This window comes from Pezoporus flaviventris, unplaced genomic scaffold (genome assembly GCF_033815535.1).
Source record: "Pezoporus flaviventris isolate CSIRO_AGI_PZ_B2104156 unplaced genomic scaffold, CSIRO_AGI_Pfla_v1 ptg000036l, whole genome shotgun sequence".
In the NCBI taxonomy this organism is placed as follows: Eukaryota; Metazoa; Chordata; class Aves; order Psittaciformes; family Psittacidae; genus Pezoporus; species Pezoporus flaviventris.
In genome coordinates, this window is record NW_026892584.1 from 26,443,080 (window position 1) to 26,462,450 (window position 19,371).

At 46.2% G+C, this 19,371-nt stretch overlaps 1 protein-coding gene across 4 annotated transcripts in view; it reads left to right on the plus strand.

Annotated features, from left to right (window-relative positions):
- Positions 1-4,109: 4,109 nt before the first annotated feature.
- FLVCR2 (FLVCR choline and putative heme transporter 2) overlaps positions 4,110-19,371 on the plus strand; it is a 36,183-nt gene continuing 20,921 nt past the window's right edge. For all 4 annotated transcript variants that reach the window (XM_061463642.1, XM_061463644.1, XM_061463645.1 and 1 more), the window contains exons 1-3: positions 4,110-4,640; positions 17,194-17,335; positions 18,572-18,712. In XM_061463642.1, the coding sequence (XP_061319626.1) occupies positions 4,122-4,640; positions 17,194-17,335; positions 18,572-18,712 (802 nt within the window). In that variant the 5' untranslated portion in view covers positions 4,110-4,121. The remainder of the gene's footprint in view (positions 4,641-17,193; positions 17,336-18,571; positions 18,713-19,371) is intronic.

Here is a 19,371-nt window from a genome sequence, read left to right on the forward strand (position 1 = left end):
CAGCCCTTGCCAGCCGCTCAGCTCCGTGTCCCCAGGTGTGTATTGCATCCAGGTGTGAACAGGAGGGAGTGGTTCTGCCAGCTATTCGAGTCTTGCCATTTGGTCTAATGATAAAACTACGTGACTTCTGAAATCCTCCACTAAAGCAGTTTGTGTGTTGAAGCCATTATAAAACATTCTCCCTTCACCAACAAAGATCTTCTGATCTTCCCTGCAATATCTGTTGTGAAAGGCTGTGTGGGATAGACCGGGAGATCTTCTGACATCTCTTCTAGACCTTAATCCTATCAGTTAAAATGTGCTAGAGCCACCTAAGAACTGCACTTGCTGGGTTTTCTGAGTGAAATGAGATATAAAGGCACAAATCACAATAATGTGAGTTTGAGAGCAAGGGACATCCTGTGATTGATCCTTTGAGCTTAAATACTTCCCATTTAAAGGGAGCCTAAGCATGCTCTGAAGTCTCTGCAAGGAACTGCATGGCTGGAAGATCCAGTAGGTCCTTGAGTACTTCCTTGAACCTCCGATCCAGTGTGGGAGAAAAAATGCATCAAGGAATTATTACTTTCACAAAAATTTTCTAATATGCCTTCTGTACACCTTCCAAGCTGACTTTTGCCACCCATTCATTACTGCCTTGCTTGTCATCAAGGCTTGTTGCCATCCACTAGAAATCAGAAAGGTGGATTATCATTGCCAGCATCATCCCTAGCATTTACATTTACTGGGTGGGCTTTGAGAAAACCAAACTTGTTCCAAGGCATATTCTTCAGTCCTTACAGAACAAAAGGAAATCTGTCGTAAAGGCTGAGTATATTCAGAAGTTGTATTTCTTGAGATCAGTAGGGAAACCAGAGACGTTACTCTCTATCTGATGGCCTGTACCATTACCTTTAATTTGGACCCTGCTTCTGCCCCTGGTTTAGTGCCTTCCAGACTTCCTAGATACTTTCGACCACAGGATCCTATAACCTTAGCACTTGTGTCAATCTCCATGTAAAAGAGGTTTCCCTCTAGCTTTTAAATCCACTTCAAGGGGTTGTCCTGAAATATAAATAATTTTTCATGCCTAAGAATTTTTTATATAAAGATTCTCTGATGAGGGAAATCCAAAAGCAGCTGCTGTGTTGCTTCAAGAGGGAAAACGTTCATCTGAGTAGAAACAGATGCGGCAATGGAGAGAGGAAGAAATGCAGAGCACAGGGATTTTATTTTGGTCCAGAAATTGGCAAATGATATAAAGGGGTGATTGAACACTTCACAGAGGCAGAAACAAAACAAAACAGCCCTGAGATCTGAGGACAAGAATTCTGGGAAGTGTGGGCCTGTAGCTATGAAACATACTTGACTAGATCAGCTTTGGCGGAGTCAAAGTTGCTTCCCTGGCTGGTTCGTGTTCTGGCTGCAGTCACCAGAGGCTGGGCGCTACTTTCATTTGTCTGCTTTTAGCTGTCCTTTTCAGCAGGGTCTGTGTTTTAGTCATTCTTGATTTACTGTTTGGCTTTTCTGATTTGACTAAGACACTGGTTTAGTGTGAGCAAATAGCTTCTTGCTTGGCAGGCTCTGGCTTGCTATGGATCTTTTGTTGATAATGGCTAAAACTGAGGATTTTTGAGGACAATTTAGGAGCTGAAGATGCAACTGAAACAAAACTCAAGATGACAGACCATTTCTGACTCCACTTTGGAGCAGGGCTGGCAGGAGGCCAAGAACTTGTGTTTCTTATTCTCCCATATATATCAAAAGATTTTTCTAGGTGTGTGCTCTTTTTTTTGGTCACATGTAAAGATATTTAACTGTTCTCAGTGTTTTAATGTATGACAGTGTCTCCGCAAATCCTTATTATTTATACTCTTTCCACCTTTCCTTTTCCGTAACTTAAGCCTGAGAACCACACTCAGTCCCTGTTAGTCACTGGTATCTTCCTCTCTGCTGCCCAGAGACCTTTGACTACAGCAGACTGCTATACAGTAACTAACTTTGTTATCCTTCATTTATCCAAGTTTACAAATTAAAGGTGCCATGGACTGTGGCAGCACTTTCAGTTACAGACAGCTGAAGATACAGTCCTGAAGTCTGTAAATGAATCTTTAGTGTAAAGCATTTTATTTGGCATGAGAACTCTGACTAAAGTCATACAGACCTAAATATAACATGTAGGTGACATATTTCAGTTAGTCTTGAGTAACTTAAATAATGTCTTACCATCTGCAAATTTTGCTCCTTGCTCTGCTTTTGCGATTATGAATAGCTGATGGTACTCTGAACAGTCCCAGCTAAAAATTGCCTGTGTATTTCTTTTCTTGATCCTTGCTTGTCACATACTCTTTATCAATTATAGTGATTACCTCTTAATTTTGATTTCCTCATAATCTTGTGGAGAATTTATAAAGACCTTTTCAAACCTGATGAACCTAAAAGTTAATTTTCTGTACTATTTTACTGTTATATGCTCAAAGTTCTCAGACTATGCAACTGTTGGACCATGACAGTCCTTTTCCTGCTCCGTTTCACCTCTGCACTTTCTGCACTGCTATAACTTACTGCATTTCTGACACATTTAAATTACAAATGCATGAGAACAAATTCTTCTGTTCTTTCTATTGTCTCAATACAGTGCTCGGAGTAACTTTGGGTGCCTAAGCTAATAATAAATGGGCCTGAAAACCTCTTTTCTGGCTCTTGCTTCTGAATTTGCCTTTCTTGTTCATTCTACAAAAGGACACTATGGTTACATTGTACCATCCTAATGAACATTCCAGTGAGGCTGGATATTGACTCGCAAAGCTGTGGGCTGCCAAGGGGGAGAACAGGAAGGTTTGCAGCTCGGCCCTGTGATGCTTTCAGAAGAGCACATAGGGAAGGCTGTGATGGCTTTCCTTGTCTCCAGCTGTGCTCCTTGGCCATTCTGTTGGGAGTAGGACACCCAAGTGAGTGACAAGCAGTGAGCTGTGAGGATACACAGCAAGAAGCACTTAAGGTGACATTTGCTGTCCTTGGAATAATTTGTCCAAAGCATTCTTTTTTCTCCTCGCATGGAAAATAAGAACATAAAGGCACCAAAACTGATTGTCTGCCTTTGGTCCTGGCAGTAGTCAGGTGAATAACTGAGAGAAGCATCAGCATCAGTAACCTCTGACAGCATTCCACAAAGTAAATACAAGCCAGAGAAACTTCACTTTTTCATTTCCTAATCCAGGTGTCTTTGTTTCGGGAATGCAATATCCTAAAGACAGCTCATCGCTGCCATTTTTCCAAGTGAACTTTGAGCTGTGTTTAAGGCTGGAAGAGAGCTGAACACCACCACCATGCAACCAAGTCCACGTTTTAAGCTGGCGCTGAGTAATGTTTGTACAGTTCAGATAACAGATTGCTAATTAAATGAACTGGAGATCATAAGTGATCTCCAGGCAGATACGTGTCAGACTTGTGTGTTGCTGAAGTTATGGGAAAACAAGAACTGACTCATTAACTGCATGCTTCCCAGGAGGAGGAAAACAAACATCACTTTTGGCTCTTGTGCTTCAGTCTTACTGAGGTGTTTTGATTTTGACTTCACTGGATGTTTCCACTTCGTAGTGTGCCATCTCATGAAAAAAAACATTGGAAGCCAACTCAAATGAAACCGGCATCGTCCAGGCGCCCACACTGGCGTCTCTGGCTGGGTCAGGCGCTGCCCACATGCACACAAGTCCCGCCGACACTGTTCCGGGTCAGTCCACGACCTGTTCATCACCCAAAGTTTACACCCTGAAAGTCTCTCCTGCACCGCGCCGCTCTTACGCCGGGGCCTCTCTTTAATGGCGGGGTGCTGGCGGCCGCGGGGACCAGCTGCGCCCCCTCCGCCGGGCCCGCGCCGACCCTATCGCTGCACAGCGATCCGCGCGTGGCCGTGCCCCCTCGGGCAGCCAGGCGGCGCGGCAGGGCGGACAGGGGGGCCGGGCCGGGCCGGGCCAGTAGCACCGCCCCGCGGCGCGGCAGCCAGTAAGCCCGGCGGCGCTGGCGGGCGGGGCTTCCCGGCCAGGTGGGTGCCGGCGGGTGCCGAGCCGGGCCGGGCTGGGCCGGGCCGGGCCGGGCCGAGCCGAGCCGAGCCGAGCCGACTGGCGGCTTGTGCTGCCGGCATGGTGAAGCAGGAGCCTGCTGGGGCGTCGGCGCTGGCGGCGGGGGGGCAGGCCGCTGCTGCCACTGCCGCCACTGCCGGGGTGAGGCTGTCCCGGCGTCGCTGGATCGTGTTGCTGCTGTTCAGCAGCTACTCCCTGTGCAACGCTTTCCAGTGGATCCAGTACGGCAGCATCAACAACATCTTTGCGCGCTTCTATGGAGTGAGTGCCTTCGCCATCGACTGGCTGTCCATGAGCTACATGCTCACCTACATCCCCCTGCTCTTCCCTGTCGCCTGGCTGCTGGACAAGAGGGGCCTGCGCCTCATCGCCCTGGCAGGCTCGGCCCTCAATGCCCTGGGTGCCTGGGTGAAGCTGGGCAGCCTGAAGCCTCACCTCTTCCCCATCACCGTCCTGGGGCAGGTCATCTGCTCCCTGTCCCAGGTCTTCATCCTGGGCATGCCCTCGCGCATCGCCTCCGTCTGGTTTGGCTCCCGCGAGGTCTCCACTGCCTGCTCCATTGCTGTCTTTGGGAACCAGGTAATGGGTGGCTGGCCGGCACAGGCATGGGCTGTTATCTGCTTGGCCAGAGACTGGGGTGCTAAGGGGGTGAACCAAGGAGGGGGAAGATATGTGTAGAGCCTGGAGGGCAGCAGTAGTGATAAGAGGCGTGAAATTCCCTCTGGGAAATGCAACTAGTATGTGGAGGGATGCAGCTGGGGTTAGGCTGTGGGCTTAGGCTTTGGGCTGATGGTGGTGGCAGATCTGCATGGGAGATCTAAGTGGGATCTACATCCACAAAAGTTGGGGGCAGCGTGGGGGCTGTGTATGATCTTGGCTTTGAGAGGTGTTTGAGCTCAGGGTCTTTTCCATTGCCCTCCTACTCCCATGCCTGCGAATCTCCAGTTCAGGGGTACAATTCAGTTGGACCATTGGGTGGACTGGAGGTGAATGCACATTGCTGAGAAACGCACTTTAGGCAGAGTGTCCTGCAGACCTCAGATTTGTGGCTGCATCTGGACCTGAAGCTGCAATGTCCTCCTCCTGCTAACAACTAAATGAGACTAAGAAGATTAGCGGTCTACTTGAAAGCTCTACTTGACACTGAGACCTGGAGGACTTTCCTACCCCTTAAAAGTAGGTACAGGGCTTTCACAAGCAGTTGCTTTGCAAAGAAGCAAAACCTTCCATCAGGCTAGGGCGAGGTAAACTCCCTGAGCACTCTTTTATCAAGGTCGGTGAGGAAGGCCAGCAATCCACGCTTGCTCAAGCTGCGATGGTCTCCTCTTATAGCTAGCTGTCGCTCAGAGGAGCTACGTCTTTCCACACCTTTGAAAGGATTGGGGAAATAGCTTCTTGATACTTGCACCGGAACACCCACTCATCCCTCCTGAATGAAGCAGACAGGCCAATACTGATGCAATATGGCATCAGTGAAGTGAGTATGGCTGTGCAATGCTGCCATGACGAAGAGGGAAGCAGAACCTGGCATTAGCTGCTAGGCTGGATCTGTGCCCCTTGCATTAGCACATAATGTGTTCACCGACACATGACTTGCCCCACCCTGGACCATCTTCGATTCAGCCTGTGGATGGCTGCTATTCAAATTTGAATGGTTTGCAATTAGGGTATTTTCTAATGCAGGTTCTTCCTCACAGATAACTTTATGTGCAGTGGGTTTAAGGTCTCCTTTCCCCACATTCCTAGGTTTCTATGTTTAGATACTGCTGAGGCAAAAAGGAGGTGGATGCTCAGAAATGGTATTTGAGGAACTGAAGTTTTTGGAACACTGCTGGGAATTTAAGGAGTCTCTTGATTGTGTCTTTTGGAAAAACATGCTTATCTTAGCTCTGAGTGAATCTAAGCTTTCCTCTTTGCTCTTATCAGCCAGGCTAGTGGGCTGGTTTTTATGTATTTTAAATGAATCTTTAGAGTGGAAGGCATTTAACTTGGCCTGAGCACTCTGCTGATTTAGGAGTAAATAAGTAACTGAGCATTTTGCAGTCAGACTGTTTTTTCAATTCTTCAGGTGGAGTTACTCAACAGTGTGCAGAAGAAATCCAAACAATGACGTTTTCAGCCTGTGATCTATGCCTGTGTGGTATCCCCATTGTCCTAAAAAGAGTGGGTTAGTGTAACAGTTACGAAAAGCAAATTTCTGATGCACTTTTGGTGCTGAACACTGCTCTGGGGTTGAACTGACATGTCAACAGGACCTCAGTTCAGTACAGTCTTTACTTTGTAAGCCCAGGCTTTCCTTTTAGAGCATCAAAGAAGTCAGAAATGTCAATGAGCAAAGGCAGGGCATACTTCATAGGAAGAACTTATTAATTCCTTTAGTCAGTGGTCTTGAGGTCTGTAATCAGAGTGAATGAAAAGTCGTTATTTTGTTTACTGATGGTGTTGGGCAGGGGAAAGAAATAGAGGCATTCTTTCTTCCTGAACTGCAGTTAAAGACTGTCCTTTAGGGAGTGTTAGCAAAGGTTATAGTACAGTGGGTTTGTAATTGCAGTGTGGCAGTATGGCAAATTATTCCCTGTGCTCATTCCACTCAAACTGTATGGTCTTCCTTTCCTTGCCACATCACTCAGTTTCATCTCCTCAAGGCAGAAAACTCTGTCATGAGTTATCACGATTATCTTTATTGAATGCCAAGCTCTGATGTTCTGCTTCATCAAGAACTGCAACCAGCGGCACAGAGGAGTGGGACATTCTCACTGTTCTTTTGTTTGATACACCCGCCTGCTGTCTGCTCCTGCCCTCTCAGCTAGGCAGCGCTGCCCTGAGGAGAGTCCTGCCTGCTGGTTCATCTAGGTTCTGCTGGGGTGGTGTCTGCTCAAGACACTGCTGCTGCTTGCTGAGTGATGGTAACCTTCAGGTTGAAAGTTAGCCCTGAACAGTAAATCATTGAATCAGTCAGGCTGGATGTTAAATATCTTCTAAAAAACCCTACACAAACCACAACAGAGTATTGTATTCTTGTCCTGGGCCACGCTTCTTCAGGCATGTTGGTTTTAGGCCTCTCTTACTGCAGTGTCTCCCTGTTATCACTTGATGGGAATGAGACATGGGTAACATCCACAGAAGTGTATAATTTGCTCAGGGGCAGTGAAGGAACATTTGTGTATGTTTGTGACTTTGTGTTGCTTTGCTACCAATATTGTTAGAATCATAGAATAGTTAGGGTTGGAAAGGACCTTAAGATCATCTAGTTCCAACCATGCTGCCCCCTGCTGCAGGGACACCTCACACTAAACCATATCACCCAGGGCTTTGTCCAACTTGGCCTTGAGCACTGCCACAGATGAAGCATTCACAACTTCCCTGGGCAGCCCATTCCAGTGCCTCACCACCCTTACAGTAACAAACTTCTTCCTTATATCCAATCTAAACTTCCCCTGTTTAAGTTTTAACCCATTACCCCTTGTCCTATCACTACAGTCCCTAGCGAAGAGTCCTGCCCCAGCATCTTTATAGCCCCCCCCCCCCCCCCAGATTCTGGAAGGCTGCTATGAGGTCTCCACGCAGCCTTCTCTTCTCCAGGTTGAACAGCCCCAACTTTCTCAGCCTGTCTCCATACGGGAGGTGCTCCAGTCCCCTGATCATCCTCGTGGCCCTCCTCTGGACTTGTTCCAACAGTTCCATGTCCTTTGAGGACACCAGAACTGCACACAGTACTCCAAGTGAGGTCTCACGAGAGCAGAGTAGAGGGGCAGGATCACCTCCTTTGACCTGCTGGTCACACTCCTCTTGATGCAGCCCAGGATAGGGTTGGCTTTCTGGGCTGTGAGTGCACACTGAAGCCTACTCATGTTCAGTTTTTCATTGACCAACACCCCCAAGTCCTTCTCTGCAGGGCTGTTCTGAATCTCTTCTCTGCCCAACCTGTAGCTGTGCCTGGGATTGCTCTGACCCAGGTGTAGGACCTTGCACTTGGCACAGTTATACTTCATAAGGTTGGCATCAGCCCACCTCACAAGCGTGTCAAGGTCCCTCTGGATGGCATTCCTTCCCTCGAGCGTATCAACCGAACCACACAGCTTGGTGTCATCAGCAAACTTGCTGAGGGCACACTCAATCCCACTGTCCATGTCAGCGATGAAGATGTTCAACAAGACCGGTCCCAACACGGATCCCTGAGGGACGCCACTCGTTACTGGTCTCCAGCTGGACATTGAGCCATTGACCACAACTCTTTGCATGCAGCCATCCAGCCAGTTCTTTATCCACCGAGTGGTCCATCCATCAAATTGATGTCTCTCCAATTTAGAGACAAGGATGTCGCATGGGACAGTGTCGAATGCTTTGCACAATTCCAGGTAGATGACATCAGCTGCTCTACCCCTGTCCATCAGTTCTGTAGCCCCATCATAGAAGGCCACCAAATTGGTCAGGCAGGATTTCCCCTCAGTGAAGCCATGCTGGCTGTCACCAAGCACCTTGTTGATTTTCATGTGCCTTAGCATGCCTTCCAGGAGAATCTGCTCCAAGATTTTGCCAGGCACAGAGGTGAGACTGGCTGTTACTTTTTTTGGTTGAAAGAGACCTTTTTCGTGGCTCTTCCTATTCTGACAAAGACAAGCATACAGCTGATAGTATTGGGAGGGAAGATGCAGGTGTGTTAAATGATCTTTCTGCTGTAATTTTGCCTCCCCTTTTTTAGCAGGGATCGGTAAAAGGTGTTGATGTGGTTTGGGAGGAAAGAAAGCTTGGCTCCATATTAATCTTTGCCTCTGGGGAAAAATGGTGCTGCACCTTACTGATCTTAAGGGGGAGTTCTGTCCTTGTTCTGATGCAGCTGGCATGTGACTTTAGAGATTTAAGGCTTCCGTAACAGAAACAGCCTTAGGCAAGGTTTATAGGTTCTATCTGGAGATTGCTGGGAGCGCCAGTCTGGCAGTGATTAGGTGATGGCTTTTTGAAGTGGAGGAACTGGATGATAAGCTGTGAATGAATTTAGCAGAAGGAATGAATGAAATTCAAAAGAATCCTGGTGGGTCCTTTTCTTTTATTCTGAATTTGGGGAAAGAATCTGCTTGGGTAGTGGGTGGGGAGGGTTTTGCCAAATAATCTGAACATTTGAATGGCCGCTGTTTTTGTGCTGATGAGCCTGCAGTGCTGTTTTGTGCTGAGCACATGCTGCTGTTTGATGCCTCACTACAAACTGTGTTCTGTACCTTTCACCCTTCAGGGAAGTCTAAAAAGTAGCGTGGAGATGGAGCATGTCCTGTGGAATTTCTGTCTTCGAGTGGACTTCTAGATCTCTTTGGCCTTTCTGTCCCTGCTGGGAGCCCCCCAGCTCTTCAAGCGAGATTTGATCCCTGTTAGAAATAGGGGCAAGTGGCCATCTGCCTCACATCCCTCTGTAGCATGGCCCTGGTTTTAGCTATTAGAATAGAGAAGATTTTAGCAAGGAGCCAAGAGGTTGTGACATTCTCTAGCCCTCGCATTTTTCTGCCCCTGTAAAGAAGGGCAGGGTGGATCAGAGCACTTGAATCACAAGGAATGCTCTGTGGCTATGTCTCCAAGATCCTGGATGTGGCTCAATGTGGGAGGGTGTGCTGAGCAAATAGCAACGTGGCTTTCTCAGGAATGCCTAAGTTTCTGTAAATGGACACTGGAGCCTGAAATGAACTTTTTCTGCCCATTTCATCTGATCCAGCCATAGACTAAAAGCAGCTCCCCTTTCTTCCTCATAGAAGCTGTTGGCTTTCAGGTTATGTTCTGTGGAAGTTGCATGGGAGTTAAATGAATGACTAGTGTTTTTGCTGGGAGGGCTGTCCTGTGGCACCTTTAGCACTTTCCCTGCAGTATCCCCTGGGGCTGGCTATGTGAAGTGACTGTGCTAGGTCCAAAGTATTATAACCCAACTGAGGATTCCAGCAGCAGCTGAGATAGCTGTCAGAGCTGAAACCTCTCTTCTGCTTTACTCATGTTTATCTAATGCTGTTGTTTTGCAGTGTTCCATTTCTTTCGCAGTAAACTGGGGGAAGGTGCATTCAAGGCTGAGAGGCCCTGAGTGACTTGCATAGAGAAGCAGTCTTCATCATACGGCATTGCATCATATTAAGCAGCATGAGATGGTGCCACAGAAGCAGAAATGTGATGAGGAAGGGAGTTTGCTTTGCTTCCAGAAAAGCTTTGGTTGTGCAAGTGCAGTTTGAAAAAAATACGTTATCTCCCACATTAGTGGGAGAGAAAAAAGAGCCATAGCCCTATCTTATCTTGCCACAAGGCCTGGATTATAATGTTTCCTCTCACAACTTGTGTCCTTTTGGCTTTTTAAAACATTGCAAGAAAGGTGTCTAAGCTGTGGTTTGCAAACATTTACATATGTTAACTTCTTGACTATCTAGATGTCAACAGACTCTTTTTCAGTTTTTCTGCCAGTGATGGTGGCACAGGTTTCCCAGAGAAGCTGTGGCTGCCCCATCCCTGGCAGTGTTCAAGGATAGGTTGGACAGGGCTTTGAGAACTCTGATCTAGTGGAAGGTGTCCCCTGCCTGTGGCAGGGTGGTTGGAAATAGATGATCTTTAAGGTCCCTTCCAGGCCAAACCATCTATGATTATATGATATTCTGGACAGCAGTCCATAGTAACTGGCAGTTTCTGCTTTACACAGCTCTTCGGTTGGGTATTTTCAATTCTACTGTAGCCTTCTGTATAGAAAGGCAGCTGGGACCCGTGCTGATAGCAGAAGATTGGGAAGCTGATATGCAGTAGGAGTCATAGGGTGTGAGAAGGGGGTGGCTGTCTGCTCTCTGCAGATTGCAATACATGCATTATAGGGTCAGAAATTTTAGCTCCTATGAAATGTTGTGGTTAGTGTGGGAGGAACCTGTGGTTAGAAAAGAAGGGAGCACTGCAGGGCAGAGGTTTGACATAGACAAGAGCTGAGGAAAAGGCTGTGTAGCTCAGGGCTTTGCAATAGGTACGTCCTCAAAGGGGTTCCCTGGGTGAATGGAGATCCAGGTCTGATGTATTTAATTATGTTGGCAGAACTGTTGGAGAGGCATCTGGCATAGGTTCTGAATGTATTGAGCTTGGTTCACAGTTCCCCCCCCCCCCCCCCCCCCCCGCCGTAAAAGCAATGTAGTGAAGAGAGACCTTCTGTTCCCATCATAAGAGCTTTCCTACTGCAACAAGAGGAGTGGTGTTCAGATCCAGCAAAATGTGCAACTTCACCCTCTTCCCACATGTCAGATGTGTCCTTTTGCCACTGCCAGTTATGTTCTGCATCTCTACACTGGTCTTCCCTACATGGTAGCTAGTGTGGGCTACATGGCATCCTGATCTGTTACTGAACAGCATGGATGTTGCTGTACTTGGTTTGTGTGTTTTGTCTATAAGATTTTTAGAGAGACAACGTATTGTTGTGGTGGCTATCTGAGATAGAGGTTTCTAGAAGAAAAATAGTTGAAGTGTGCAGGCTGGCTTTGTTGACTTTTCACTGGGAACCCTGGCTTCTCTGATGATAAAATTGTCGGGCCAGTTCTCATCACTCATTTGGGGAATATTGTTTTTAAGTTCTTGTTATCTAAAGCCATTTGTATTAAAATCAAGTATAATTAAAAAAAAAAAAACCACCAACAACAAAACAAAGCTAAAACAAAACCCCAAAACCATTTCTGCTATTTTGTCTGGAGAAGAACATCTTGGAAAGTGTGAAGCCCTGCAGGCCTAAACATGTCTGTCAGAAAAACAGTAAATCGGTATGTATAGCAGGACTGACTTGTTAAAACAATTAAAATATCAGTCATTTTCTTCCAGAGTGTGATAGTCCCTCTGGTTTTCTAGAGGATTACTCATCTCCTTGGTTGGTGTGAATGTTGAGGATTAGAGATAGTGCTGTGCATTGTAAGTAAATGGTGCAAGACTGGTACTGCATGTCCCCAGCAGCTTACCCAAATCTTTCTCCTCCCCTGCTTTTGGAGACAGTGGAGGAGAGGCTCCACTAGAAATGAAGGGGTTGTGTCAGTGTGACCTTCATTAGGCTTCTGCCAGTGGCCCTGTGTGGGTGTCTCCGTGTAGGGCTGCCAGGAGGGAAGTCTTTGGCACAGGTCAAGTGTTGGTTTTGTTCATGCTTTAAAACATTGATTTAGAGTTGCACAAATGTCCCTCGAAGAGAGGTCTGTGGTAGGTAGCTAGATTCTCCTGTTTCTGTTCTCTGGGCTGATCCTGGGGTGGGGGTGTGAGTGATGTCTGTTTGATTGATACCCAGTTCAGAAGGAGTGTGGGCCCTGTTAAAGGTCGTTTTTATGGGAGTGGACAAGTAGAGTAGCTCCAGTGCTGTGTTGACAACTGCAATGAACTCCCTTTGCTGAGAGCAGGTGAAGCCCTTGATTTTATTGAATTTAATTTTATTTTTTTGTTTTCCCCCAAAAGCCTTTGCAAATGCATCCCACCAGAGAAGCATCTGTCTTAGGTCAGGCCCAATTTGTCAAGCAGCTCCATGCCAATCAGTGATAACTGCTAAGGGAAAAACACTAAAAAGAGTGTGTCCTCTTAACTCTCCGAAGTCTTGGCTTGGGAACTTGCTGAGATTGTTGAAATCATAGTGTCTGAAAAGCCTTTTGTATTGGTAACAATGTGTAAATGTCAGCTTTTTGTTTTCTACAGTTTCTGCCCATTTGGCCAACCCCAGGCCTTCTGGCTCTGAGGGTTTCCTCGGATGCCTGCCTGTGCTCAGCCTCTTAAAAATTCAGATCTCTTTTCCTCCATTTCTGATTTGAATATTTGATATCAGTGGAGATAGCAGTTTGGTGTGTTTGAGTGCAAGCAGTGGGGGCTTTCTGTTGACTTGATCTTGACCATCTGGTCCTGATGCCTCATAGAAGAAATTAGTTGAAATAAATTAAGATCTTCCATTTATAGTGCTTCAGATTTTCGCAGTGTGAAGAGGTTCAGTTTATGTGGAAACTTCTCATAGTGATCATCTTTTGGCCTTACAGCCTTCCTGACAGGCTTCCTGATTTTGCTTTTTGAAGAGGTTTGACTTAGTTTGTAAAGGTGTTCTAAGACCTTTTGCTATATTCTGTAGGCTTACATTGCACCTCTGATGTAGTGTCTTTACACAGTCGTAATGCCACTTGCAAGCATTTAATTTTACTTTTTTTTTTTCTTTTTAATTACCCTTCAACAAAGCTCCTTTCCTTTTAGGCAGCTCCCTCTTGAGTTGAATTTTGCCATAGTTCTCTGGAGACTGAGGATTTTCTTTGCTGCTGCTGCAAGGAAGCTGAATTTGAGTGCCATGCAGAACCATTCTGTAATACTGAGCATGGTCACACTGTGCTGTTTTAGGTCTAAATCACAAGTTGTGCTGCCTCTTAAAGGTTCTTATCAGAAAAGAGTATTTATGGAATCCAAAACTGCAGTCTCTGCATTATCCCTGTCATGACGCTTATTTAGCCTGCAAGGGCATTCTCAGAATTTCTCACTGTTGTATTTTTTCTGCCCTTGCAGCATCTCTCTCTTTCTATTTTTTAACACTTTAATTGATCTTCTGGGTTTGGTGGCCTTCTCTGTCAGTATTTGTGCTTACTTAGGGAATTTGACAAGGCTTTTGTATTCTTGTTGCTGACTCTTAGTTTTCTTTAAGGTGAAGACCCACTCCTCCATTGATCATGCATTTACAGTTTTTATGCTGATACTGCACTGATTATCTTCCTTCAGCAGACTCTTAGTATACAAACAGCTAAATTTAAATGACACATCCCATTTTCCATTTCAAGACTTTTGGTACATTTATACCATCTTATTAGCCACTTGCTCTTGGTTTTGTTGCCTGTTCTTGTATACGCTTGAATCTTGCATATGATATTGTTGGGACTGGTTCCTGACAAAAATTCAGGTAGGAAATACATTCCTTCTATGCTTTATCAGTCTTTAAATAATAAGTCATCTGACCAGTGTGCTCTTCTGTAGTTGTTGATTTCCCTGGTATTCAGTTTAAGAATTACCTTAAAATAAAGTACCAGTCTGGTTCCTGAGAAGAGATTCACAGAGATCAGGGCAATGGTCTGTGCTTTGGGAGTGGGGATGCTATATGCTATGTCAGGTTTGGGTAACTGGAGCCTATCTGTATAGGTCTTGGAGACTTTCTGCCTGTACAAAGGTTGGAGATGCTAATTTGTATGCTGGTGAGAGGGACTGCACTGTGAGCCCTAATGACCTATGATCTCTGTAAGGAGGGTAGCACAGATTGTTGCAGAGCCATCCTTATTTTTACATTGCTTTATTTTCCCAGCCTGGACATGAGAGGTGTGGAGAAGGGAGAAAAGTTACTTGTCCTTTATAAAGGCATGCTTAAATTTTCTGGTTAACCAGTTACAGTGTTGGCTGTTGGGCTGATGGTGAACCAGGCTAAAAATTTCCTTGTGAAAGGTAAGGCTGTATAATATTCATCGTGGTTTTGAGAGGTTATCTTTATTGCTAAAAACAGTATGACTAATCCAGGGTCTATGAGTACCCTGCAGGAAATCTTAAGTTTTAGTCAAGTCAAGGGGCCTCATCGTCATAGAATTAATGATGCCGGTTGTTCTGAAATATAAAATGTAACTTCTGTTAGTATGGTTGCTGGGGCCAACCCTGAATGTTTTCATTCCTGACAATGCCCTGAACCTATGGGGCACATCTATAATCGACTGGTGACTTCCAACTGGCTGCCTGTGATGACCCAGCACCAAAAATGAACTTGGCACAGATGCCTGTTGCTGATCCTGACCCAGGCTATGCCAGGTCCAGCTGCAGGGCAGCTTGACACAAGACAAACTTGGCCAAATGTGGTTGAAAGTTACTTGTTTGTAAGCTTAAATAGGGTGCCTGCATCTAGCAGATAGCTCTGACTGAACCAAGTGTTCTTCCTGTCTCAGAAATCCACCAGCTAGGTAGAGGAAGAGGGAGTTTGTGGAGTTTTCTGGGGCTGAACAGCACAGGCTGATTTTTATCACTGCTACCAGATATGGCACCTGAAATATATTTGTTCTGTGGTCTTGATCCTGGACAGTGAGTGGGTCTTCTAAAATGATTCCATCGGCATCCCAGAAACATGGAAATATGTCAGAGAAAGCATGAAGAAAGCACAAGGAGTTTTTGCTAGAATGCAGCAGTATGTCTGGGCTCTTGCTTGGGTTAAGGGGCTCCTGGGTCATTCTGCTCTGTATGCTGACATGTTTGGATGTAGTTTATGGGTGGGATAGTCCTTGCCTTTTTTAGTCCTTGCTTTCCGTACCTGTGGAGTAATAGACCCTTTCCAGGGACTGTTAATACAGGGAGCACTGCAGAATCCTGCAGGGCAGCAGTTGGCTAGTGGTACTATCTTGCTGACGTTCAGTTGTTAGTGAGGCATAAACAGTCCATTATACAGGGACAATAGGTCGTGGTGGTGCTAATTGATTCCTATTGATCTAATGTTTCCTATAAAGAAACAGTAAGTTCAGTGGGCTTAATTTGACTATATCCTCATGTCTATGTTTTGCGTACCTTCTACCTCCACTCTTACTGTGATGAGGGGAGTGGCTCTATAAAGGCTGTATTGGTGTAGCTGAATAACCACTGTGGGTGGGATTTTTTTTATGCTGTTGGTCTGTATTGGTTAAGTTAGCACTGTTCTGGTACTGTTGGTGCTTTCCTGTCTCCAGGCAAATGGTACAACCTGCAAAAGAGATTGGAAATCTCTTTCAAGCAAGTATGAGAACAGCTGCATGGCCACTTGGCATCTCTCTCTTGGGTGCTTTCTCAGTCCTTTCATCTATTGGAGGATCCTGTGTGTGCCTTGTCAATATCCGCAACAGCCAATATAGGCTTAAATTGGGAAATAGCAAAAATGAGGGTGCTGCCAAAACAAAAAACTGCTTTTGCCCCAAATGCGTGCAGAGCCTTGAGAGCAAGCAAGAGCTGAGCTCGAGTGTGGCTCTTTCTCTGATGTTCGAGAGGGCTGCAGGTGCTGGGAAGGGCCAGAACAGGTAAATATGCTTGAGAACCAAACAGTGATTGGAGCTCAGCCAAAACCGCTGCAACACGAAGGGGAGAAAGTGGCATTTATAGGCACCTCTTGTGTTTAGAGTACTCAGGAGTGTACTGAGTGCACTTTGGCTCCCCCTTTGTGAGGTGTGCTCCTAAGCACCAAAGTGACTATTTCCTCCCTCTCCTATTTGAGGGTGCCACTATCAGTTGCAGTTACTGGTGTGGCAGTCTGTGCTGCTACAGCTCCTTTTCACTGTCCTGGAGAAATAGTTATGGAGTTAAAAAACTCTAATGTCCTCACTGAAGTGTGTGCAGTCACTGCAGGAGCCCCTCAGCTGCACCTGTGTGGCTCTGTACAGGAGAGGCTAGAGCTGCAGGGTGTCTTCTTGGAGCCCTTCAGAGCCAAGCATTTTATCCAGGGACAGTTGCCAAGCCCTGTCACGCAACCTTGACGTTTAGGATACGTGCCATCAACACTTCCTTTGCTCTCAACCTTGTTTTTCTGGGTTCTTCTAGTGGTCATAGCCTGAGCCTTGTCTAAGGAGGGGACTCATTAGGAAACTGTCATAAAGTGTTTGTGCCAGATGAGTATCTCACTCATTAGGAGTAGGCAGGTTTCTGTTCTAGGCCCCTGCGCTTCTCTCACTGGAAAATAATTTGGTTCAACTCATTAACACAGCAAATAATTGTGGTGTGCCTTGATGGTCTTGTTTTCTGCCATTTTTAATGAGCAAAGCTGGATTCCCAGGTCATCAGGCCAGCACCAGAACAGGTGCAAAATAAGGGGTGGGATGTGTGTGTGAACAGGAACATGTGTGGATGGGAGGACAGGGGAAGCAAGACCTCTACTTCGATAGGAGTGGGTAGTTATTCTGCTCAATTCTATTGTAAAACCTTGCCTTGAATATCCAGACAGCTGTGAGTGCAGTGGGGGGACCTCTCATGGCCTAATTGCAATGGGTAGCTGGCTTTTATCTCTTAACTGTTGGATGCTAAAGATTTTCACCTTGTTTGTGAAATTGGATTAGGCTCAGTCGAGTCCTTAGTGGGCATCAGGGGGCTGAGCTGTGGGATGGTGGCAGTGTTGTTGTTCCATGTCACACCTCTCTTTGTCTCCTCTCCTGCTCAGCTTGGCATCGCTGTGGGCTTTCTGGTCCCTCCAGTTCTGGTTCCCAATGTGGATGATGCAGAGAAGCTGGCCTACCACATCAGCATCATGTTCTTCATGACTGCAGGTGTAGCAACAGCCCTATTCATCTTGGTCGTCATAGGTGAGGAGGTGGCATAATAAAACTAGGTGGGACTGAGAAGATCAGCCTGTGTGTGAGGGACCTGTGTGCTAGGAAGTGGGCTGAGGAGGTTATCTTGGGATGTGTCCTAGCAAACAGCTGACAGGGTCATACAATAGCATATCATGCAGCTTGAAGCCCTTGATGAACAGCACATGTAGAAGGGAGTACAAGAAGTTCTGGGAGCACCTGCCAAATTGTTAAATTTATCCTTTGCCTGCATAATAAAACCCTGGCACGTGTTAAGTCCGTCGAAAGATAACAGAAATCTTCTGAGGTTCACAGATCATCTTGCCTGCAAAACAGGGTGCTGGGACTTGGGTTTGTGTCTTGGACCTAACTACCTCTAAAGGGAAGGGAGGAAGAGTCAGGTTATATGTTATCACTGGAGCAAGCTGTTCCCAGGAGAAAAAAAGGTAACCAGTTGTGAGTGGAGAGAAGGAGGCTTTAAGAGCAGTATCAGGACACCAGAGGTGCAACTTCCCTGGTTAGCATGTGACATGGAAGCCAAAACTGTGGCGTGAAAGACTGGCACACTCACTGGAGAGCAGAACTTGTCTGATAAAATCCATGTTTTGGGTTGTTTTAGGCTTTTCCTGCCAGCTTGTTCCTCTTGCCTGGTGGGTGAATCAGATGTAGGCTTTAAAGAATCTGGGGCAAGGAATAGGCAAGGTACAAAAACGGCTGTCTAGTGCCTGGTACAGCAGTATGACCTGTGGCTGGGATTTCTGGATGCTACTTTATTGCTAGTTACAGACAGCAGATAGCTAGGGCAGCCTAAGAAGTGCCAGGCCTGAAATAAAACCTGGCATAGGTCATTGCTCTGCAGGCCCTGGGCACTGCAGGGCACCAGGCCACCTTTGCCAGCTGCTTTTCCCATTTCACTTACGCTTTTGTAACTCCACGCAACACTAGCTGCTGGCTGGCCATCCTCCTAGAGACAAAGGCATCATTAGTCCTGAGCTCTTTTGTTGCTGCCAGGCATTGCCTACACAGAAAGCTACTTGAAGGCAGGGTATTTTCCCAGTGGCAGGGGTTACTATTTGAAAGACCCTGTTCTCTGCTACTGCTGGATAAATTTGTGTATGGAGATCAAAGCTTAATGATAATGGTGTGTTTTGTACACTTGGTTTTACTAGCTCCTCTGCCATACCTCAAATGGCTACAGGCTCCCTGATTGCGCTGCTATAAACATGTGTGCTTTGTGTCTGGTTTCAGTCTTCAAGGAGAAGCCTCTGCACCCTCCAAGCCAAGCTCAGGCCTTGGTCCAGTCAAGACTGACAGAGGAGTATTCCTACATGCAATCAATCCTCCGTCTGTTCCGCAATGCCAACTTCGTGCTACTTATGGTCACCTACGGTAAGGTCTGGCGTTTGTTATGTGCAGTTGTCGCTTCTAGGCATGCTTAGCTTCTCCCTCTCTCTCCATGGTCTGCTGGGGCAGTACACGGCCTGGGTTGTTTTAGGGACGCGTAAGGGCCAGGAGTCCTTCTAGCCCAGTAATCTCCAGTAGTGATTACAAGCAAATGCGTAGAGAATAAGAAAAGCAAGGCAACCACACACATGACAATATACTCCCCTTACTGTTCTCCTGGTCTTTGACTGTTTTCTGTTCAGGGGATTTCTCTATCCTATTGTTGTTAGTTACTTGCAATGAACTAATCTTAATTGCTTACCTAAGAAATGTATAGAGCTTATGTGTAAGCAAGTGCAAGTCGCAGCACTGAGTGAAGGTAATTTCCCAAGGCAAGGTTATGGCTGCCAGGCATCCCCGAGGAGGTCACATGGAGTATGCACAAGTGCAGACTGTGTCAGCTTCCTTGGCATTCCTCATGTGAAGCAAATGGAAGGAAGGATTTTGGAGAATGTCATCTTTTGCCATCTGTCCTTGCATACTGGCTTTGCTGGTTGCTTCTCTTCAGCAGTCTTGGTCTGTTTCTTTGAGGGCAGTGTGATGTGTTGAATCTGTTCCAGATGCTGAATTGTCATACGGAAAAGTGTTTTTCTCTTTAGCGGAAA